This window comes from Hypanus sabinus, chromosome 20 (genome assembly GCF_030144855.1).
Source record: "Hypanus sabinus isolate sHypSab1 chromosome 20, sHypSab1.hap1, whole genome shotgun sequence".
NCBI classification, from domain to species: Eukaryota; Metazoa; Chordata; class Chondrichthyes; order Myliobatiformes; family Dasyatidae; genus Hypanus; species Hypanus sabinus.
The window spans coordinates 51,482,248-51,506,257 of NC_082725.1; the positions used below are offsets into that span (position 1 = coordinate 51,482,248).

The following is a 24,010-nucleotide window of genomic DNA, read 5'->3' on the forward strand; positions in this document are numbered from 1 at the left end:
TTCCGTTTTGGCAAAACTGATAACTTTCTTTTCAAAAGAAAAAAAATGTTGCCATGGTATAATTACTAAATTATAAACACCCCCAAATGATATCCAGAATTCTTCATGTGAAAATGAATTTTCTTTCAATCTAGCTACTTTGGGATATTGTGTGGATAGGTTTTCATTGTGTACTATGCAGAGAAGTTGAAAACCATCTTAGAGAGGTTTGGATAAGTACATGAATGGGAGGGATATAGAGGGCTATGACCCAGATGTAGGCCAGGTCAATGGAACCTGGCAGAATAACAGTTCAGTACTCTAAAAAAACATTGACATGTGAAGTGTGATTAATAATAGTAATGTTAATATTTAGGCTTTTTCTCAGCTTGCTCTGCTCTGTAATTCTCAGAACATTCAAAGTATGAAAGCATTTGACATCATTTAAAATGAAATCTATGCATTTGATCACATCACTGTACAATTCTGAAATTATGTTAGAAATAATTCATCAAGCTTTGAAGTGGATATGCAACGGCACTTATTAAATAAGATCTGTTCCAGAAAACAGGGAGATAAAGTTGATGAAATTAATATACCATTTTTTAAAAAATAAAATTTGGTTATTATTTCAAGATTATTAAATTATTTAACAGGGAAGTCTTGAGAGGGAATTTTTGTTGTTTGCTCATTTTTCACTTTTGAACTGCTGAGTTTTCAGCCTCTTCCTCAACATCTAGGCACAAATATGTGATGACTTGGACAAAATTTTGAAAACGTCACATTTGAACCTTTCAGTTCTTAATTTTGCAGTATCCTTTCATTTTTGAGTACATTGTGTGGAAGAGTACAAACATAATTTGTCTCTTTTAATTATTGTTCATTTATTTTCCTTCACACTTTAAAACTTGGAGAGGGACCTTCAACTATCTTTCTGTAGTGTTCCCTCAATCAATTTGGGTAAGTAACAGCACAACAGAAATAAGATGACAATATTCTTTCTGTTCCATATCAATATTTCTCATCATCATCATAAGTTAAATAACTTGTCTCATTACTTTTATCCAAGTTGTCTGTTATAGTTCCCTCAGCAAAAATCTCCACTGTTCTTTAGCTTGCTTTGTGTGAGAGACATGTTAAGTCACCACAGACGAAGCTCCACTCCTTATTTTACCACCCAATGTCATCATTGCCTTAGTAAAAAATGCCATTAGCAAATTTCCCTCCTTGGTTGTTGAGTTTCACAGCTGCAGGTGTTCTTCCATACGACTTCGGAGAAAATAGTGCCAACCATCATGTGATATAAAACTTGATGAATTATTTACCTTTCAGACTTTAAGATGGGGAAGCATATGTCAGAAAAAACACTTGAGACCCATTTTAGTTGTTGGCAGCCTTCTAGTGCCTGCTACTAAATCTTTCCTTATTAGTGAGGCTTCATGATGTGGGAATCTCAAGGGTATTTTGTGATCACCAAACTAAACACAAGGATATAGACAGAAGATCATTTTCAAAGTTTTTACTATGTCCTAAGATTGAACTATATTATCTTTTTATATAAATGGTATAATTTGCACTTCGACCTTCTGCATCCACCTTTCAACTCAAAATTATATTTGTGCATTGTAAATTGATCACACATCAGGTCTACACATTTGATATACAAAGCTGAACACCAGCAATCAGAATACTTAAAACTCTAAATACTGACAGTGGATGAGATAGCTTCTGAAAAATAAACAATTTGGTTACAGCTTTTTATTGGATAATCCAGCCAGAGATCATGTGTTACTTCTGATCCACTATGCTTCCCTACTTGAACGTGTCACTAACTTTTTGTCTTCACGGTGAAGGGCAAATATGTGACCATTGTATGACCATTTTGCAAATGTTCTTGCAACAGGATTCCGAAGAGGAGGATTATGGAGTGGAGAACCTCAGCGAGAAAACAAGCGTTTCTCAGCACTCTCATGGTTTTCAGCCATACATTCCTGAAGATTTTGCAGACTTTGATGTATATAATGCAAGCCTTGAAAACAAAGATTTGCTTTCTTCTAAGCCAGAGTTCCCGAGTTCTCGCTGTCTTGAGAACGAAGTTTCCCGTAGTCCAACTACCAGCAGTATGACTAGTGGTTACTTCTCTCACAGTGCTTCCAATGCAACACTCTCTGATATGGCATTTGCTGGTACGGAGAACACAGACCAGATGAGTAATCAGTCGCGAGACTCTGAGCTACAGAGTACAATGGCACAGATATGTAAATCTGATTTAAAATTATCTTCTGAGAAGGAAGATGGAGATCAGGAACAAAATAGAGATTGTAATGATATGCAAAAGAGCACATCCCTCCCAAGAAATAGTGCCTTATTGAAAGAAACCTCAGTATTGCAGCAGTTCATTGAATCTAAGTCTATACTTGTTTATAGAACCCTCCCCAATATCTATGCACCAGATTCATCATCCTGCACATTTACATTAAACCCCCAAGAAAGCATATTAGAAGACCAACAAACTGATTATTTCCACTCAATGGTGAATGCAGAAATTTTCAGCAGCCAGGACTTTACAGATTTTCAGGGAGCTGAGGAGGTGAGGAAGGACCTTGAGCTACCAGATGAGCCCATGATTTACAGTACAGGTTCCTCAGATGATTCGAATAGACTTTCTGTTGATAGTATAGAATTGGATGAAAAGTGGCAAAGTCCTACAGTAAAGTGTCCAAATAATATTTCTAGGCTTCCTGAAGACTCATGCAGCATTGCCCACAACCAATTACAATCGACCATTCTTGATAATCGGTTAGCAAACTCTGCAGAGACCCCACTGTTTTCTGGAGAAGCTGATAATGAAGAAGCCTCTGATCACTCCACCAGCCCAGATAACTCTGGTATGAGGAACCTTTCAGATTTATCAGACATTGAAGATAGTAATGCTGCAGAGCAGTGTGAGCCTCTACCAAGTTGGATCACACTGGGAGAACGTACATCTGTTGGACACGACAAGAATGGAACCATTCGATACGTTGGTACAGTGGATTTCTCCACGGGTATCTGGGTTGGAGTAGAGCTTGATACTCCAGCTGGTGAGTAAAAAGATACTGTCAGTGTATTTGGGATTTCACAAAGTGAGATGCATGATCATATCAATCAACTGTGATTGGATTGAATTACAGAAACAACAAGGGTCCTAATGGTCCACTCTTCCAATAATGTCAACTAATGGAAGACTGTTGTTTTACCAGTTCCTCTGCCTTGTCCTGTGTTAATTGTATTTCCAAGTTTTCTGGTTTCCGTAAAGTATGAAATTGTACACAAATCCAGATCCATCATGGTATGACAAAAATTAAATGGTCCCAACCCTTAAAGGTAACTTTCCTGCAGTCTGTGGAGAAGGCTTACTCTACTGCTTTCTACTTTCTAACCCTTAAGCAAATTTACATCTCAAAAACACTTCCCATTTAAGTCATATTTTGGAAAATTCAATTGATCCTAATGTTAATACAATGAAGTACTGAACAATTAAGAATGGTATCTTAATACATTGTAAGGTGTATGATAATTTGTTCATTTTCTGAAAGCTTGTGTCTCAAACTAATGCCCCAATTTAACAGTAGTGTGAGAACATTCTGGGTAATATTTAAGTATATGTTCTATACATTTTGTTTTCTGCAAGAAGGATCCACTGACTAAGGACATTGAGGATGGAGTTAAGTTAACAAGAGAATGCAAACAATGATGGGAGATTAGAGGAAGGTCAGAGGATTGGGAAATCTAAAGAAGCCAATAAATGGTGACTTAAAAAGAAGAGAATACAATTTGAAAGTAAACTGGCAAATAAGATAAAAAAACACAGCTCCCACTAGTTAGAGATAATTTGGAAGAGTGTGTTTTAGATGGTTAATAGTTGAGATAAGTCAGTCTAGCAACAGCATACTGACTGCGTCTCCTCGCATGGTGATGAAACGTTTGCAAGTAGATTGCCAAGATGGGAGAATAACTCATCCCAACTAATTTCCACTATAGAAAAGCAAAGAGATTAGGTCCATTTTGATCCTTTGCTTTGCATTTAGATAATCTGTCTTTTGATTCCTCTAATCAAACTACGTAACTCATCCTTCCATTCATTTAACTCCATTTGCTAAATTTTGTACACTCACTCAATTTCTGTATAATCTGTTGCAGTCACAATATCCTTTCAGTAACATGCCCTTCTCTTTTCATGCCATCAACAAATATGGATTCCTGCATTCATCACATTGGTACAGGTCATTAATACAAAAAATAAATAATAGAGGTCCAAGAATTGATTGCTAGTTACTTTTTCCATCCTGGAAAACTTACTATTTACAGATTCCCCTTTACATATTCTGCTTGTTGCATGCTCAAAGAACTCAAGCAGATTTGTCTAAATAGGATTTACTTTTCTTGAAGCCATGATGGCTTAGATTACATTTTCTTAAATAATTAACTGTTTCTTCTTCAATTATTAACCAGCATCTATTGTTGGTAAGATGCTGAAACTAACTGGCCTGCAGTTTCCTGTCTTTTGCCTCCAGTTCACTTCCTCACACCCTTTGAACATTCACACAAGCCCTCCTGAAATTCTTTTGGAAAAATTAAACCATTTGATAACTCTGCAGCCTTTGGCTGCATCATAGGGCTCTGGCAACTTGTCTGATTTTAATGTACAAGTTTTTCTAATACCTCATCCCTTGTGATAGTGATTTGTTGTTAAACAAGATCTTCCATGCTATTTGAAAATAGCCCATCTGTTAGATGCAGAAGCACTGGTTGAACATATCTGTCTTTTCCTGATAGTAGTTCTTCAGCCTCATTTTCTACAGGTCCACTAGTTGTTTTACCACTGTGTTCCTTTCGAAATATCTTTACACATTTTTACTGTTTGTTTTGATATTACGTGCAAGTTTGCCTTCAAAATCAATTTAGAGCCTTTAACTGCTGGTTTCTGAAAAATTTCCAGTCCTCTCCTCTACCACCAGCCCTTTCTACTTTGTCCTAATGTTGATATAATGTCATCTTGACTTCCTTAATTAACCAAGAATGGTACCTCACTCTCATAGAATTCCTCTTCTACTATTATGAACAAACTACTTAAATATGTGCCACTGCTTATTGATCCATTCATCTAGTCATATCAGCAGTCAGTAGAAGGCAGAGGGGAACAGTGCTGGGACTTCAGTTATTTATAATCTACAATAGTAACTTCAAAGAGGGGACTGAATATATTGCAGCCAAACTTGCCAACAATGCAGTGACTGATTGGTTAGTGAGGTTTGAGGAGGACACCAAGAGCCTGCAAAGTTTAGGATGGTGGTGAATATTGGTAGCTTGGGTTGCTGCGTTTGCCGAGCTTGGCAATGAGCTTGCAGACATCCTCAGTGCATCATTGTTGGTGTCTCTCTCTTGGAGTGCTCACATTTATGTAACACCCCTTTCACTTGTCTCAGTCTTGACTGGCTCCCCCTTCAATTGACCTTTAAGTTCAATTGGCTCGCAATTCTTGGGATCTTAGGGATTCGTAGATGGCATCTGTTCCGATATGTTTGCTTCCAGAGTTATCTGAACTCCATAAACAAACATCTCAAAATGGACACCATCTACAAACTGATAAGAGGCTGATTGGCCTACTCCTTTTCTTATTTATAATCGCACTTTCAAAGTGAACAAATCTTTTGTACTTGGTTTTATACATTACCATTTGTATAGCTTTTGTAGATCTTTTTGAAGCATTCCATTCTCTCCAAAGCTAAATATCATTCAGTTCATGTAGGTCCTTGTGGCTTTAAGTTTAACGTTTATCATATCTTGCTCTGTTTCAGAAGAGGGCATAGTTTAAGTGCCATTTTTGCTTTTGTACATGCAGGGAAGCATCAAGGCACTATTCAAGGAAAGGAGTACTTCCGCTGCAATCCAAATTGTGGTGTCTTTGTTCGTCCAAACCGGCTTATTCGGGTCTCCGATACAGTAAAGCGGCACAGCACCCTTCCTGAAGGGCAAGCATCCACAGGTCATGAGAAGCAGAAAAATGTCAATCTCAGGAGGTCTCAGGTGACTGCACCCACCAAACCTGAAGGAACAGCACTTCACAAATCAGGAGTTACGGTATCTTCTAAGAAGCAGAACAACAGGAAATCCTGGACTAACTGAACTGCAACATTTGCACTGATTATATGTTACTGTTTAGGCCTCTTAATGGAGCATTTTATACAATGTACAGTTTTTGTTTATATTACTCTGTGATATAGAGGATAGAATAAAACTTTAATATTTTGCCTTTTGTAAAAAAAAATAAAGTATATTTGCTGGTAACACATCAAAAAAATGCTAAAATATAGCTAGTCTATGTAAAATAGCTTTAACATCAGCTCAGAGAACATCACGTTCTGCATTACAAAGTAATATGAGATTTTAATCAGTAAATAGGTATTTTATTAAAATTATTTGGATACAAGTCTCAACGATCTCTAAATTGGTCCGTAATTACCAAAGATCTTGATTAGAGTCAGGAACCTCTTAATTTTGACCTTCATAAAGTTTAGTTCTAGGTTGTAGGCACCTTGTTGATTTTATTAATGTGCTGTGTTTTTTGTTTCTCTGTATTATGCTGCCTTATTTCTATTATCTAATAAGCACATTTAAACAAAACTGATTATTCAATGTGGTTATTGTCTTCCAAAGTTTACCACTGCTGATGAAGCTTCACATGGGTCTAGGTTCCACTACTAGCTTTTGGACCTGTTGCTTGAAGCTTTGTACGTTACAAGTCTAAAACCCCTTAGTCTGGTTTACCTTTGGCAGTTTAGTGCTTAAACAGTATTACCACAAGAACGCAGGGAACAGACAGAAGATCTGTTGTAATGGATTACTGTATCAGAGTATGTATGCGTGCATTTGCTGAAGAATACAAAGTAATGGTACATTTTGCAACGATGTGTATATAATGAAACATCTCATTGGATGCTTTGGTTACAATAATTTATACACAGGTTTATATATAATAGAAAGATTTACTGCATGCATGCATGCAGTTAAGGTATGATCTGATGGACTGAAGACTTTCAAAATCCATCCAGTGTACATAGAGTGTACAAGATTGTAGCTACTTAACAGTCCGTCTGGAGAAATGTGATGATGAAAGGTTAATTGTTAATTTTAATAATGAAAAACTTGGGACTTGATCAAGAGCTGCTGAATTAGTCTTTTGTATATATTTTCCCTTTGTAGTGTTTTTGTATGACTATGTACAGAGTTGTAATATATGTTATTTCAGCAAAACTGTATTTAATTGGTACAGCATATCAGTGTTTTAGAATACATTCTACAGCCTGGAACCACTTAACCACAGTGTGTATTTTGTTTGCATATTTGAGTTTTGATATGTAAATACCTTACCAAGTTTTTGCCTTTTTGAATCTCTTCTAATCCAGTATGATGGTACTATTGCAGATAATAATGTCAGGCTTAGAACTAAATATTAAAGCAGGGTGGGTGTCTATTTGGAGGCCAGTAAGGCTGAGCATCTTGTGAAGCTGTTTAATAGCTTGTAAGTTAAATTATCATTGAATACCAGAAGCTCCCAGACCTTTTTGATGTTCACTACTTTAGATTTCTGAGCCCCTCTGCTATATACAGTAGTTGTAAATATTAAATAAAAATTATTTTTATAATTGCATCATAAGCAGGTGAAGTGAGATGCTACTCTTTGTAAATGTTGTACATTTTCGTGCAAACTTGAGTGTCAAAATGGCAAGATTCAATAATTTGTGGAATTTAAATTGTGCATGCATAGTAAATTATATCCCTAAGTAGATATCCAAATCAAAACATTATTTTATGGATATCCCATTATGACCATTTTCCTACCATAAATGATTATTTCATGTACGAACACCAAAGCAAACATGTAGGAAGGATTAACAGGGTATGAAAATAACATAGACTGAAGTGATCTCCAAGCCTGGATAGCAATTACTCTGTAAATTAACTAACCTAGTATTTATTAATTGTAACTTTTGAGAGAGCTTTACTATAAACAGTACTATATGGTATAATTTTCCAATATGTAAACATAACACCAAAATTAGCCATATTGCATGTCATAAGGCAGCATGTGAAACATGTTCACATGTGCTTTTATGTCCAAAATCTTACCTTCCACTGTATTTGTTACTTCTTAAAAAATTTTGTTATACAATGTAATGTAAGCTGTCTGTGTAAATGCACTTGATTTCAATTACCCATTGGAGTGCAGTAATTCCTTGGTATGGCATTTCTGTTTCTTAACCTATTGTTTGGAGAAATGCCTTCTCTCTTACTGGCCCTCATCCACTTCCCAAATTGCCATATCCTGATCTACTTATTTCTTTCCCCGTAATTATGTAAATAAATCACTTTGAACTCACTCAATCCCCTGCTTAAATTAGGTTAAAAAAGTAAATAAAATATTTGATTGTGTCAATTACATGAAAAATTTACTAAGTGTGAATAGATATTTTAAACATAAAATTAGTACTCAGTCCTGTAATCTAGATCTACATGTTTTTACAAAGCTTTTCTTCAAGTTTTCTTAAAATACAGCTTGGGTAATTTTTTTAAAATTTTTTTTAACTTTTTTAAAAATGCCACAAGAAAACAGGTTTTTATCATTACAATGCAAGTTTCAAACAGCAGATTTTACTAATTGATGGCATGGTTTCTTTGGATCCAAAGTGTTGCCCAACACATACCACAGCATATCAACAGTCTCCCTGAGAGGTCTAGTTTTCACTGAGCTGAGTCCTCAAAACTTGCTGCTCACCTTTTGAGGACTCGCTCGTGGATCTCTGGTTTCCTTCTCCTAAAGTCAATAATCAGCTCCTTGGTCTTGCTGACATTGGGTGAGAGGTTGTTGTTGAGGCACCACTCAGCCTTCTTTCTGCTGATTCATTACTGCTTTTGATTTGGCCGATGACAGTGGTGCAATTAGCAAGCTTAAATACAGCATTAGAGCTGTGCTTAGCCTTACAGTCGTGTATAGCGAGTAGAGCAGGAGGCTAAGCACACGCCCTGACCTGATTGAGATTGTGGAGGAGATGTTGCCAATCTGAACTGACTGGGGTTGGCAAGTGAGGAAATTGAGGATCCAATTGCACAAGGAGGTATTGAGGCCAACGTCTTGAAACTTACTGTTAAGTTTTGAGGGGACGGTAGTATTGAATGCTGAGCTGTAGTCAATAAAGAGCATCCTGATATATGCATCTTTCCACAGATGATGCTTTAATTGGTGAGTTACCTTGTTTTTAAGTACTGATCTGCCCTATCTGTGGAACCAAGATCCCACCTGGCTCTCAGTGAACTAGTATCAGAATCAGTTCATAAACTTGAAACACTTCTCCTCAACAAATACATTCAGGAGAATTGGCATTATAAGTGAATTGGACTTGGTTTATTATTGTCATGTGTACTAAGGTACAATGAAACGCTTGTCTTGTATTACTCTTCATACTGATCAAATCATTATAAAATGCATTGAAGAAACAAAATAAAACTATCAGAATGCAGATCAAATTCCAACAGTTACAGAGAAAGTTCAGTGCAGATAGACAATAAGATGTAAGATCATGGTTAAGTAGATTGTGAGATCAAGAGTCCATCTTATTGTACCAAGGAACTATCAGTGGAAACTGTCCTTGAGCATTGTGGAGCAAAAGTGTTTAGAATGATTGTGTCAGCAGTGTCGATGTCTACTCTTGCTGATTGCTGTCTGTTAGTCAGGAAATCGAAGATTCAATTGCAGAGCGAGGTGTTGACGCCAAGGGCCTAGAGTTTGGTGATGAGTTTGAAGTTATAGAAATGAAAGCAGAGCTCTAGTCAATAGTCTAACCTAGGTGATTATTGTCCAGATGCTCCAGAGATGAGTGTAGGACCAGCGAGATGGCATCTACTATAGAGCTGTTTCAGTGGCCAGTGAATCGCAGTTGAAGGTTGTCTTAGAGATGCGAGTTAATATGCACCATGACCATCCACTCAGAACACCTAATGGTGATGATTCTTAGAACCACTGGGCAGAGACCATAAGGCACAATATTTAGTTTTCCTTAGTTACTGGGATGACCGTTGTCCTCTTAAGGCAGGTTGGAATGTCAGATTGAACCAGGCAGAGATTAAAAATATTTCCAAATACACTTAGCAGGATCTAAAGACAGCCATCTGGGTCAAAGCTTCCCACTAGTTTCATTCCATGGATGATTGATCTTATGTCTGCAACAGTAACTGTGCATGACAAATGGTCCACTAGAGGCGGGTGGCAACATTACAATTACTTTCTGCCCAAAATATAGAATGCAAAAGATCATTAGAAAGTGACGTGCTGTTGTCAGCGATGCTGCCTGACTTTGTTTCGCAGTCAGTTATATAGTAAGCAAGCCCTGACACAACTGACAGTTGGCCTGGGACTCGTATTTCAGACTGATGTTGTCTAGTGCCCATTTTCAATACAGTGAAGCTCCAAAAACACATTAAAGTGCTGGAGGAATGCAGTGGGTCAGGCAGCATTAATGGAAAGGAATGAACAGTCAACGTTTCAGGACAAGACCCTTTCATAAGGACCGATGGAAGAGGGAAAATGCCAGAATAAGATGATGGGGAGAGGAGGAGGAGTACAAGTTAGAAGGAGATGAGTGAAGCCAGGTGGGTGGAGGAGGAGATATGAAGTGAGAAGCTGGGAAGTGATAGGTGGGATAGGTAAAGGGCTGAAGGAGAAGAAAAAATCTGATAGGAGAGTGGACCGTGGGAGAAAGGAAAAGAGGCAGGGCACTCAGGGCAGGTTAAAGAACCAGAGTTGGGGAACAGAAGAAGAGGGAATGGGAGGGGAAAAATTACCAGAAGGCAGAGATACTGATGTTCATGCATCAGGTTGAAGGCCACCCAGATGAAATATGAGGTTATTGCTTCTCCAACCTATGAGTGGCTTCAATGGTAATAGAGGAGGCTATGAACCATTATGTCAAAATGGAAATGGGAGTTAAAATTAAAATGGTTGGGGCCCCAACAAATCCTGCTTTTTGCGGATGGAACAAAGGCACTCGACAAATCAGTCCCACAATCTATGTCGGGTGTCACCAATGTAGAGGAGGCAGCATTGGGAGCACCAAATAGACAACCCCAACTGACGTGCAGGTAATGTGTTGCCTCATTTGGAAGGACTGTTTGCGGCCCTGAATGGAGGTGAGTGTACAGGTATACCACTTCTGCTTGCAGAGGGATAAATGGACAAGAGAATCAGAGAGAGAGTGATCCCTGCAGAAAGTGGAGTGTGGAGGGAAGGTAAGAAGCTGTTTGGTGGTAGGATTCTGTTGAAGATGCCGAAAGTTGTGGAGAATAAAAGCACCAATAATCCACTATCGATATTCTCAACAAGTCAGCATCTGAATCATCGCGTAATGCTTCCCACTCCCCTGAGATTCACTGCCTCCTTGGTTCCTGTCATTACCCAAGGACTCATCTGTTCCCAAGTTCCCACATTCCCTGAAACTTAAATCAGGTTCACTGGAAAATGTATTACATTACAGGCAACCCTCATGTTATGCTCATTCAGTTAATAAAAATTCACTGTACAAAAATGTTAGATATAGCACAAAACTTCCTTTGACAGAATTTGTGGAAAAAAAATTTTTTTTTCATCTTATTTCTTGGTGCAGCTTCACCTTAGGAAAAAGCAATTCGGACCATTTTCAAGAGATGCAAACTACCCCCAGATAACTGTAAAATCTTAAAATCTAAATTAAGGCATGCTGAAGGGCTCATCTTATGCTATCATGTTCCATGTTTAAGTTTTTTTTGGTTGGGTGGATATTAAATTGACTTAACATCCATTAATCTAGAAAATCTGCCAGTCCAGTACCAACAAAACCCTGAACATTCCATGTTATCGGAGTTTTGCCTTATTAAATCAGCAAAGGAATGCAAGTTAGGTTTAACTGTTTTCATTATGTGAAACAACTTTCAGAGATCTTCTGAGACGTTTTTATCTTTGAAATGTTTGCTATTTCACAGAAAAGCTGTAAATGTAGTGACGTGTTACAGCACAGTATATGCCCTTCACTACACTACAACCAATCTGGATACAGCTTGGAACCTCAGCCATTAGCTACATGAAAGAAAGTTAATAACTTACAGTTCTATAGCCAACTGACCGGCAGTTCTCTCTGAAGGTGAGGAAACTATCTCAATATTGATACTACCAGATGAATTGAAAAACCTGAATTATTCTTGAAACAAAATGTCTCTAAATCTGTATAGATACTTAAAAGTTTATTCTCTTTGTATTATAATTCCGATCTTCACATCAGCATGATATAGAATTAGTAAAAGTTCCAACCTTGTTGAAAGAACTGTTGCAAGATCTTCAGAGAAGGTTTGAAGTTTCTATTTAAAAAAAGGTTCTGGCACTCTGGATTCAGTCTGTGACTAGCATTGAAACCAACCATCCGTTCTTTTTACTTTAAGTTTGGCAAAGCTGGATGAAAATTATGTTGAGCCCTATGGCTGCTACAAGTATCTATTAATTTCAAAAAGACGAATCATGTTCAGACACCATTTCAAAGTTAAAAGTAAATTTATTTTCAAAGTTCATACAGTATATATCACCATATACTACATTTTGGAGGGAATGTGCTATTAAAAAATAGCTCATATATGCCAAGTTGATTTACAAGCTTGGAGACAGAAAAATGAGAATCAAGAAAGATTTGTAATTGTGATTTGCAATATACTTCCAATAATGGAAGAAAAGTAAATGAAAGGCTGACAAAGGTACTGACTGAAAATTACCAATACTGAAATAACTAAAACTGGTTCGTCACAACTGGGCAGTGAACATTCTTTTGCAGTTTGTAAAATCAAGAAATATTGCATTTAGTTAAACACTACTACAGATTTTGCAAATAATATATTTTTAAAGTATCATCTGAAACTCTGACCAAACTCTCTTAAAGAATCCCTCTCCTCAATAATACCTCAATGATCATACTTTAGTCCAGCTACATTCAAAGAAGTGGTCATCCTTATCTTGCCCACAACTGAAGGAGGGAGCAGGGGAATATTTTGAGCTACTCAGTGGCATACTTGATTTATCCTTGCACAATTAAACCAAGCATTCTTCAAACTTGTGATGCAGTTCAACTTAGCACACTTCCTCAATATGGTTCTTCAATTTCTTCTGGTCCTCTTCCAAACCTGTCAATGTAATTCATGAGTCTTACATAAAAATGCTGATGGAATTCGCTGCTGTTTATCTACTGTGGTAAGTAAAATACCTGTGCTGGCCTCAGATTTAAAATGTAAAGTAACTCATTATTTCTTTTTTGAACTATTTTGGAACATATTAATTTTATGTCTGCATTGTACAGTTATTGCAAGGAAACTAATTTCATATCATGCACATCAGTGAGAATAGCTGTGACTTCAAGTTCTCAATGCCACTAAGGAGAAATACGGTAGCAGCAGAGAGGGATCACCAGGTTTGTTGCATGAATGGACAGATGTACTTATACAGTTGGTGGACATATTACAGTTTTCCACACTAGTTTAAATATACCCTTCAAGAGACATATATATATATCATAGTTTGCCCAATATTTTAAGCAGAATTTCAACAGCAGGCCTGTTTACCCTGGAAGAGGATGTTAATGTTGGTTTCTGAGTGAGTTTGGAGGATTTAGTTGAGATACATACTCTGACATTAACTGTGTTACCTTGAATGAGAAATGATGAACAAGAATTAGTCAGAGATGCTCATTTTGCCTCACTGCAGCATTATTTGTGTTCATAAGTGTCCATTTTCAGACATTAAAGGTCTGGCTGTAATGATTCACCTTCGTTCCCATGTCCTCAAATTTCTAAACATTTCTAAGATTGTGTAATCATTTTTATAGTTTAGATGCCATTCATAATCAAACTACATTTAAAGTCAGTAGTTCCCAGGGCACAATTTTCTGTCTTAAGTGTTGTAGACATGATCTGTGATGTTTTATACCTAAGGAATGACTTCTGCATCCTTTAAACGATCATCCCACTACCTGGGATTTGCATTTTATTAGCCTTTAGATTAGATATCAGAAGGTTGTAATTAGGTCTAAATCAGATTACATCACCTTTGAATTCCATTTGCCATAATTATGTAATCCATTACCATTATGATTTTTATTCTGTTCAGTCAGCTATTCTATTCCCTTGTGAATTTCTGTGATTAATAAGTATACCTTCCCAGTATCGAGACCTTTCTTTCCCCACTTAACCAATTAACTAGCCAGGTTAATTACTGGCGTTCCTAAATGCAATTTATCAAATGCCTTCTGGAAGAAGTCCGATGCCTTCAAAATGTCTCAGAAGTTTCATTTGAATTGACCTATGCATTGAAAATACAAAATGAATATTCTGATCCAATTTTAAAATTTTTAAAAAATCAAGTTCTCTAGTCAAATTCTCAGGCATTTGAACCTTAAATAATAGAAAGCTAATTTCCCATAAATATACTTTCTATTTTGCAGAGAACTTGCAATGTTAGTAGAAGGAATAAATGTGTAGGCTACTTTCCAAACAGGGAGCAAATTCAAAAGTATGAGGTGAAAAGGGACTTGGAAGTCCTGTGCAGCATCTCTCTGACAGTGGTGTCTGAAAAGAGGATGCTGTCCAAGTTGCATGCCATCTTGGACAATGACTCCCATCCACTCCATAATGTACTGGTTAGGCACAGGAGTACATTCAGCCGGAGACTCATTCCATCAAGATGTAACATTGAGTGGCTTAGGAAGCATTCCTACCTGTGGCCATCAAACTTTACAACTCCTCTCTCGGAGTGTCAGACACCCTGAGCCAATAGGCTGGTCCTGAACTTATTTCTTTTTTTCTTAAATTAGCTTTTTTATGCATTTTCTACATCACTACAGACAGAAAAAAAAACCCAAATCAAAATGAAGAAAATTAATACAGTGCAAAAGTAAACATACAATAATACTACAATACAAAAAAGATAATTGAGAAAGCACCCAAATTGAAGACATGTAAAATTAGTATCCTCCCCAAGCCCCGCAACAAAAAAAAACTCCAGACCAACCACAACAGGACATGCTTATTTCCACTTGGCATGATTAACATTATTATTTAATTAATTATGGGCTTATATTGCTATATTTCTTCACTATTCTTGGTGCAGCTGTAATGAAACCCAATTTCCCTTGGGATCAATAAAGTATGTCTGTCTGTCATTCCCTGCAGGTAAATTTGCAGAGCAAACGAGGAAATCTGCAGATGCTGTAAATTCAAACAACACACAAAATGCTGGTGGAACACAGCAGGCCAGGCAGCATCTATAGGACACATCCTGACGAAGGGTCTCAGTCCAAAACATCGACACTGCTTCTCCCTATAGATGCTGCCTGGCCTGCTGTGTTCCACCAGCATTTTGTGTGTGTTGTTAGGTAAATTTGCAGGTTCAATAGACAGTAGGTGCAGGAGTAGGCCATTTGGCCCTTCTAGCCAGCACCGCCATTCACTGTGATCATGGCTGATCATACACAATCAGTACCCCGTTCCTCCCTTTCCCCAAATCCCTTGACCCTGCTATCTATAAGAGTTCTATCTAACTCTCTCTTGAATGCATCCAGAGACTTGGCCTCCACTGCCTTCTGGGGCAGAGCATTCCACATATCCACCACTCTCTGGGTGAAAAAGTTTTTCCGCATCTGTTCTAAATGGCCTACCCCTTATTCTTAAACTGTGGCCTCTAGTTCTGGACTCACCCTTCAGCGGGAACATGCTTCCTGCCTCCAGTGTGTCCAATCCCTTAATAATCTTATATGTTTCAATCAGATCCCCTCTCATCCTTCTAAATTCCAGTGTATACAAGCCCAGTTGCTCCAATCTTTCAACATATGACAGTCCCGCCATTCCGGGAATTAACGTTGTGAACCTATGCTGCACTCCCTCAATAGCAAGAATGTCCTTCCTCAAATTTGGAGACCAAAACTGCACACAGTACTCCAGGTGGGGTCTCACCAGGGCCCTGTACAGCTGCAGAAGGACCTCTTTCCTCCTATACTCAATTCCTCTTGTTATAAAAGCCAGCATGCCATTAGCTTTCTTCACTGCCTGCTGTACCTGCATGCTTGCTTTCATTGACTGATGTACAAGAACACCTAGATCTCGTTGTTCTTCCCCTTTTCCTAACTTGACTCCATTTAGATAGTAATCTGCCTTCCTGTTCTTGCCACCAAAGTGGATAACCTCACATTTATCCACATTAAACTGCATCTGCCATACATTTGCCCACTCACCCAACCTGTCCAAGTCACCCTGCATTCTCATAACATCCTCTTGACATTTCACACTGCCACCCAGCTTTGTGTCATCAGCAAATTTGCTAATGTTACTTTTAATCCCTTCATCTAAATCATTAATGTATATTGTAAACAGCTGCTGACCCAGCACTGAACCTTTCGGTACCCCACTGGTCACAGCCTGCCATTCTGAAAGGGACCTGTTAATCACTACTCTTTGTTTCCTGTCAGCCAGCCAATTTTCAATCCATGTCAGTACTCTGCCCCCAATACCATGTGCCCTAATTTTGCCCACTAATCTCCTATGTGGGACTTTATCAAAAGCTTTCTGGAAGTCCAGGTACACTACATCCACTGGCTCTCCCTTGTCCATTTTCATAGTTACATCCTGAAAAAGCTCCAGAAGATTAGTCAAGCATGATTTTCCCTTCATAAATCCATGCTGACTTGGACTGATCCTTCTACTGCTATCCAAATGTGTCGTAGTTTCCTCTTTTATAATTGACTGCAGCATCTTTCCCACCACTGACGTCAGGCTAACCAGTCTATAATTCCGTTTTCTCTCTCCCTCCTTTCTTGAAAACTAGGACAACATTACCCACCCTCCAATCAGCAGGAACTGTTCCTGAATCTATAGAACATTGGAAAATGATTACCAATGTATCCACGATTTGTAGAGCCACCTCTTTAAGTACCCTGGGATGCAGACCATCAGGTCCCGGGGACTTATCAGCCTTCAGACTCAACAGTCTATCCAACACTGTTTCTTGCCTAATCTAAATTTCCTTCATTTCATCCTTTACCCTAGTTCCTTTGGCCACTATTACATCTGGGAGATTGTTTGTGTCTTCCCTAGTAAAGACAGATCCAAAGTACCTGTTCAACTCATCTGCCATTTCCTTGTTCCCCATAATAAATTCACCCGTTTGTCTTCAATGGCCCAATTTTGGTCTTAACTATCTTTTTTTGCTATTCACATACCTAAAGAAGCTTTTACTATCCTCCTTTATATTCTTGGCTAGTTTACCTTCGTACCTCAATTTTTCTTAGTGTATTGCCTTTTTTGTTATCTTCTGTTGCTCTTTAAAAGTTTCCCACTCATCTTTGCTGTTATACTTCTTCTCTTTTATTTTTATACTGCCTTTTACTTCCCTCGTACTCCCCTTAGGATCTTTCTTCCTCTTTGGAATGAACCGATCCTGCACCTTCCGCATTATTCCCAGAAATTTTTGTTCCACTGTCTTCCCTGCTAGGGTATTGTTCCATTGAACTTTGGCCAGCTCCTCCCTCATAGCTCCATAGTTCCCTTTGTTCAACTGTAATACTGACACATCCGATTTTCCCTTCTCCTTCTCAAATTGTAGGTTAAAACATACCACATTATGGTCACTACCTCCTAATGGTTCCTTTACCTCGAAGTCCCTGATCAAATCCGGTTCATTGCACAACACTAAATCTAGAGTTGCCTTCTCCCTGGCCATCTCGGAGGCACTCCACAAACTCCCTTTCTTGGGGTCCAGTACCATTCTCCCAGTCTACCTGCATGTTGAAATCCCCCGTGACAACTGTATCATTACCTTTGCGACATGCCAATTTTAACTCTTCATTCAACTTACACCCTACAACCAGACTGCTGTTTGGGGGCCTGTAGATAACTCCCATTAGGGTCTTTCTACCCTTAGAATTTCTCAGTTCTATCCATACTGACTCTACATCCCCAGATTCTATGTCCCCCCTCGCAAGGGACTGAATATCATTCCTCACCAACAGAGCCACCCCACCCCCTCTGCCAGTCAGTCTGTCCTTTCGATAAGATGTATATCCTTGAATATTCATTTCCCAGGCCCTGTCTGCTTGAAGCCATGTCTCAGTTATTCCCACAACACCGTACTTGCCAATTTCCAACTGAGCCTCAAGCTCATCTACTTTATTCCTTACACTTTGTGCGTTCATATATAATACTTTTAATTCGGTACTCCCCTCTCCTTTCATATCGATTCCTATTTCACTTGGCCATACTGTATGATCTCTTCTTGAGCTTTCTACTCCATTGATTCTGTTGAGTCAGCGGTAAGGAAGGCAAACTCATTGTTAGCATTAATTTCAAGAGGACTAGTATAAAAGCAAGGATGTAATGCTTGGGAGTATTGTGAGCAGTTTTAGTATTCTGAGCACCAATTATCTAATTGGCATTGGTGTCAGTCCACAGGACATTCATGAGAATGATCCCAGAAATGGAAGGGTTAAAATTTGAATATTGTTTGATAGCTCTGGTCCTGAACTTGGGGTTTAGAAGAATGAGATTAATGATTACATGAGCCAAAGGGTGTTTTGTACTGTAGTATTTTATGACTATTCAATGAGATCAGGCAGATTAATGGTTTGGCATGGACTAGATGGGTCAAAGGGCCTGTCTCTGCTTTAGTGTTCTATGACTAAAGAGGTGTGAATCTCAATGAAACTATTCTAATATTGAAAGGCCGAGATAGAGTGGATGCAGAGAGGATGTTTCCTATAGTGGGGCTGTCCAGAACCAGAGGTCACAATCTTAGAATAGAAGTACATTGTTTTTGAACAGAGATGAAGATGAATTTCTTTAGCTACAGAATGATGAATCTGTGGGTATTTTAAAGTGGAGGTTGATAGGTTCTTGATCAATCAGGGCATCAAAGGTTAAGGGGAGAACAGGAGAATGGGGTGAGGGGGATAATAAACAGGCCATGATGGAATGACAGCAGAATGGCCTAATTCTGCTCCTCTATCTTATGATAATGTTTTCTTTATATCCCAGAAATAAGCTACAAAGATTATACAGCTACAATCTTTCATTTTCATTCCTACCCATGGTTTGCTTTTTCTAGAAATCTGGCCCTACCAAATATTGGAATGTATATACAACTACACCAAATTTTTTAAAAACCTATAATTTAAATATTTCTGGGTACTTTTTATAACATTAGAAAGCCCCTACTGAAATATAACAAAAGTGTCAAAAGAAGTTGATTAATTCTTCCAGTAATAAAATAGTTCAGTCTGTTTATGCTATAGCATGTTATCAGGACTTGTGATAATTCCTTAAGTACTTGCTGAATAAAGTTCTCCATAATAAATTAAGATGAGGTAAACAGTCCGTCCGCAAAGCTTGCTGCTGGCTACATCTTGGATTCTTTTATCTGTGGCAGATGAACTCAAAACTTCATTCTTGGGAACATAAAGGTGGCCAACAAGCATCTCATACTGTAATAAAGAGGTAGCCATTTGCGATTTAAATACAGCCGCCCTACTCAATGCTGTTAGTCGCTTTATCGTGGTTGGAGTTTGTTTCTAACAGCTTTCCAGCTACAGATTTATACCATACAAATAATCTTGAAGGCCATTCGGCCCACCAGATTACACTAGCCACTATTCTCTCATTCGCACCTGCATAGTTGAGGCAATTCACAGTAACCAATAAAGCTGCCAACAGTTCTTGGGGATGGGAGAGGAGAGGCACTGAGAGCAGACAGCAGCAACTGCGTCACTGGAGCGGCCCTTCCGTCACGTCTGCGTAGCCGCCGCTGAGTATTCTCCTTTTAACACACCACACGCTTCCAACCGGGTTAGCAACCGCAGCCTTGCAGCCCCGGCCTCCCCCGGCACCGCGCACGCGCAGCCGCTTTCTCGCCCACGTCGAGTTGAGCCAATGAGCGGGTCCGCTCCGCTGGCGAGATGACGTTCTCCGGCGTGCGCGCTCGTGCGGAAGAAGGGGGGAAAAATTCCCCCCCCCCCCCGCCCCGGCAGAAGGCGCCTGCGCGCGTGGGTGACGGTATGTGAAGCGCGTGTTGCGGGAAGAGGTCGCAATACGAAGGTAGCGTGACGTAGAGCGTGAACCCCCCCCTCCATTCTCTTCCCCCCCCCCACCTCCTCCCGTTACGTGACACGGCTGCTAGGTAATCGCGAGCGGCGCCGGCGCGAGCGCAGAGCAACGGGCTGCCGGGAAGAGGCAGACATGGCGGCGGCGACGGGAGGAGGAGGAGGAGGTGGTGGTAAAATCAGAAACAAGAGGCACCATATCATCAGCAAGCCCTACGCCAAGAACCAGGTGAGGCTCCCGGGACTGGGCTTGAGACGGCGGCGGCGACAACAGCAGGCGGAGAGGGAGTGCTTTGGGGTTGTGTGTGACGGCGAGCCCGCGGCCTAACGCTGATGTTGGCCTCCTTGCGAGGGAATCGATGGGCCGGTTGATAGCGGGGCCCGAGATGGGAAGGAGTGCGGGTGGCAAGCCGCCTTCTGTCCTGGGTTTATTTCATTTTATTTGCTCATCAGAAATTCCGTTGGTGTGTTCCCCCGTTGCCTCGCTTCCGGTGGCCCCGGCCGCACGTTGATCTCTGCCAGGATAAATGAGTCTTTCTCTCTTAACTAAAACCCCCTCCATCCCCCTGCGATCACATTTTGTTAAGCTCTGCGATTTCCTGGCCTTGTTCACATCCTCGGTGCTGGTCCTCGCTTGCCCCCAGTTTTTCCCGTCCTGTCAGCATGCGCTCGTGGGGGTTTTTGGCGCGAGCTGTTCTGTTTTCAAACACCGCATCTTTAACAACGTTCCAATTTGTGCATTACTGATTCATTTAAAGTTCGTTTCCCGTTGAAGTATTTTTTTGTCAGCATTCGAGTGTTTAAAATTCTAATTCTGAATTCTAAATTCTGAACTTTATAAACAAGCTTTTTCGAATAATGTATTAATTATTTGGGTCAGCGTAATTTTTCAAAGTACTCCGTTGGATTTTAGATGTACCTGAACATTTGTTTCATAAAATGTTTACACTGGTAAATGGAGTAATACGAATAGGTCTTCAATTGCTCATAGAAGTGAATTTGGACGGGGGTGTGGGTTCGGCAGGTACGATACTTGGATGTTCAAATACAATTTCATGTGTTAAGCTTAAAGCATTATGCACATTTGTTAATGTACTCAAAATGCATTTAGTGAGGCTGTATTCAGTCACCATTGCTACATGCACTACATAAGTAAGACTCATAGTGTCCTTCATTATCTATTACAGGTCTCCCATATAATTGTGCCATCCATTTTCCCTTTTCTACCTTTGTTTCTTGCTGATCTCTTGATTTCTGGCAGACTGGGACATTGACTTATAATAGTTTACAGATTCTGTTGCAGCTCTTAAAAACTGTATTTGCCAAATACCTTGCAATGTTTATATTTGCATGTGAAGAAAGATGTATTTGCAATAGGTGGATGACAGCAAAGGTTTACCAGATTGGTTAATGGGCTGATGTGTTTGCCACATGAAAAGCGACTCATTAGGACATGCCTCTACTTTGCAATTACGAGAATGAGAGATGAACTTTGACAGAAGCAAAAATATGAGAGCTCTACAGCATTGAGGATATTTCTTTGGCTGAGGAGTCTAAAATGAGAGATTTAGATTGGAGCTTTAGATTAAAGGATAGGATATTTAAGACAGAGGTGAAACATTTCTTATAAATTTTCCATCTGAGGGAATGACGGAGACTTGTTAAGGGAATTAAGGGATCTGGGAATAGTGCAGGAAAATGTTCAGGAAGGTTGGCCATGATCTTGTTGATTGTTGAGGCAGACTTGGGTAAGTGACCCATTCCTGCACATGTTTCTTAAGTATAGTGTCCAGTAGATAGTAAACCACCCCAAGGTACCTTGCTGGAGTTTCATTAGGCGAATTTTGGCACTGCCTCAAGAATGTTGTACCAAAAGGGTTTTAGAAGTGGAACATTGAATGATTTTTGTTAGGAAAACCCATCTGTAGGGTATAATAACTTGGTTCATTTGCTTCCAGTTGGATAAGGGAAAATCAAAAATACATAAGCCCTGGTTACATTCTCTTATCTGTCAACAGTGTACCTCTAAGTATGAATTTTCATTTCTGAAGCATAATCAAATAATTCACTGAGTATTTGAATATTGTGATTTTCTTTATCTCTGTACTGTACTTCAATGACATTAGGCACAAGTCAACTCTACCATTTGTTCCTTCTATGTCTAGATTGCTGGCTGTGAATGAGCCACAGTATCTTCCAACTAAATATTAATTAAGATTGAAATGATTTTTTTTTTGGCTTTCAGTTTAAATCTTAACCTGAGATGTAATTTCATTTACATTTCCTAGATAAGCAGGGATGATTGCTACTATGGCATTCTCTATTACTGTGAGTTGAACTTTCTTTTCCTTTTCTTTATCACTGATAATCAACCAAATATCTATCATCCAGCCTGTCACCCGTTTTGCCCATCTTGTTTTCCTTGTCCCAGATTAGTTCCTGACAATTATTCATATATCACTTTTTATGCTATTTTCCTGCATCTCTCTATAAATGTTTCCCATTGTTTAGTCCCATTGAATTGTCATCATGTGGTTTGGATACCTCTGTCATAGTTATGTCCACAGTTATTCTGCTCCTTTCCTTTTAGTTCTTTTCTCTCAATATATCTGAAAACTACTGTTTAAAGTCATTCTTTAGCTAGTTCCTAATATCTTTGGCTTTGCTTTCTGTCTGTGAAATAACCCTGAAAGAATTTGTATTTCATGTTGAAAACTCTGTAATTTGTTCTTCTGTCAAGATGTAATTTTTTTCCCGGGTTATTCTGAAGTTCAATGTGGCCCATCAAGGGCAGGTTTTAAATCTGGATTCTAGAAAACAGGAAACTTAGTTTAAATTTGTGGAAATGATGAAAGAAAGAGTCTACAAGGATGCAGGAGCAAGGGCATATTTGCATGGCTAATTATTTGGAGTTTGAGAAAAATGAGTGAAGATTTGATGACCAGTAATTATTTTAACACAGTAATTGTTGGGACTTTAAGGTTATAGTTGGATAGGCTCCCACTACCTATTTAGTGCTCTGAGTGGCGTGTGCCTAAAATAGCCGCCGACAACTCAAGTCCTGCTCCTGGCCTTCATGCATGGCTTAGCTACTAAGCCCAGCGGAACCATTTCTACCGACAGGAGAAGAGGCAAAAGACTGGTCACTAGTGCCTTAAAATCATTCGCTTTGGGCATATGGAACTCGTCAGCCGTGGTTTGCAGCTCATACAGAAGGAAAACTGATCACAAACCTCTGCTGGCAACTTCTGTGATGCCGCTGGTGCCAAGCTGTGTCGATCTCTGCCGTTCCTTTGGATTCATCAGCTGCATGGAGAGGGAGACCCTGCTTGCTGTTCATATTGTAAAGCCATGGCTTGCTTATCATGTAGACAGGTGGGAAGCAATATCCATGGTCGACCCAACCAGCAAATGGCCGGACTTTGGAAAAGTAGTATGTGACTCTATATCTGGTTTCTATTCTGGCAGTGATCAAATCTGGTAACTTCAGTATGTTTTGTTCATTACAAAGATGGTTTGAAGTTGTTGATACTACCCAGATCAGCCTATCAGATGTAACCAAGAGTGGTCCAGTTTGAGTGTTTTTGATGTGATGCTTGATTTTAAAACATCAATCATTAGTAACATCACTGATAGAAATTGATAGTTCCCATACTCCACATTGCTCATTTCTACCTCCTACCCAAGATCCACAAACCTAACCGCTCTGGTAGATCCCTTCCACCACCATTGATGTGCCCCTCTCCCACATCTCCTCCATTTCCCATACAATGGCCTCACCCCATCTTCACAGTATCATAACATGAATGGGGATGCTGCTGTTGTTCTTTTCTACTATCCCA

The 24,010-nt window shown here is 39.2% G+C and overlaps 3 protein-coding genes and 1 long non-coding RNA gene across 10 annotated transcripts in view; 2 read left to right on the forward strand and 2 right to left on the reverse strand.

Moving 5' to 3' along the window:
- Positions 1-7,672, forward strand: part of kif13a (kinesin family member 13A) — a 240,130-nt gene extending 232,458 nt beyond the window's left edge. For 4 of the 5 annotated variants that reach the window (XM_059945482.1, XM_059945484.1, XM_059945483.1 and 1 more), the window contains 2 exons: positions 1,883-3,062; positions 5,864-7,672. In XM_059945482.1, coding sequence (XP_059801465.1) covers positions 1,883-3,062; positions 5,864-6,147 — 1,464 coding nt within the window. In that variant the 3' untranslated portion in view covers positions 6,148-7,672. Of the gene's footprint in view, positions 1-1,882; positions 3,063-5,863 lie in introns of those variants that run through there. The other variant, XM_059945486.1, reaches the window with a different exon arrangement.
- LOC132378526 (uncharacterized) overlaps positions 1-24,010 on the reverse strand; it is a 377,364-nt gene that overhangs the window by 291,302 nt on the left and 62,052 nt on the right. The window lies entirely within an intron of this gene.
- LOC132378524 (uncharacterized) lies at positions 12,577-19,974 on the reverse strand. Its single transcript, XR_009507088.1, has 2 exons — positions 19,737-19,974; positions 12,577-13,215 (listed from the first exon to the last, which is right to left on the reverse strand). It is a non-coding gene; the product is annotated as an uncharacterized LOC132378524 (long non-coding RNA).
- Positions 20,137-24,010, forward strand: part of nup153 (nucleoporin 153) — a 57,512-nt gene continuing 53,638 nt past the window's right edge. The window contains exon 1 of one of the 3 annotated variants that reach the window (XM_059945488.1): positions 20,137-20,397. In XM_059945488.1, the coding sequence (XP_059801471.1) occupies positions 20,305-20,397 (93 nt within the window). In that variant the 5' untranslated portion in view covers positions 20,137-20,304. The remainder of the gene's footprint in view (positions 20,398-24,010) is intronic. The other 2 variants (XM_059945487.1, XM_059945490.1) reach the window with 2 other exon arrangements.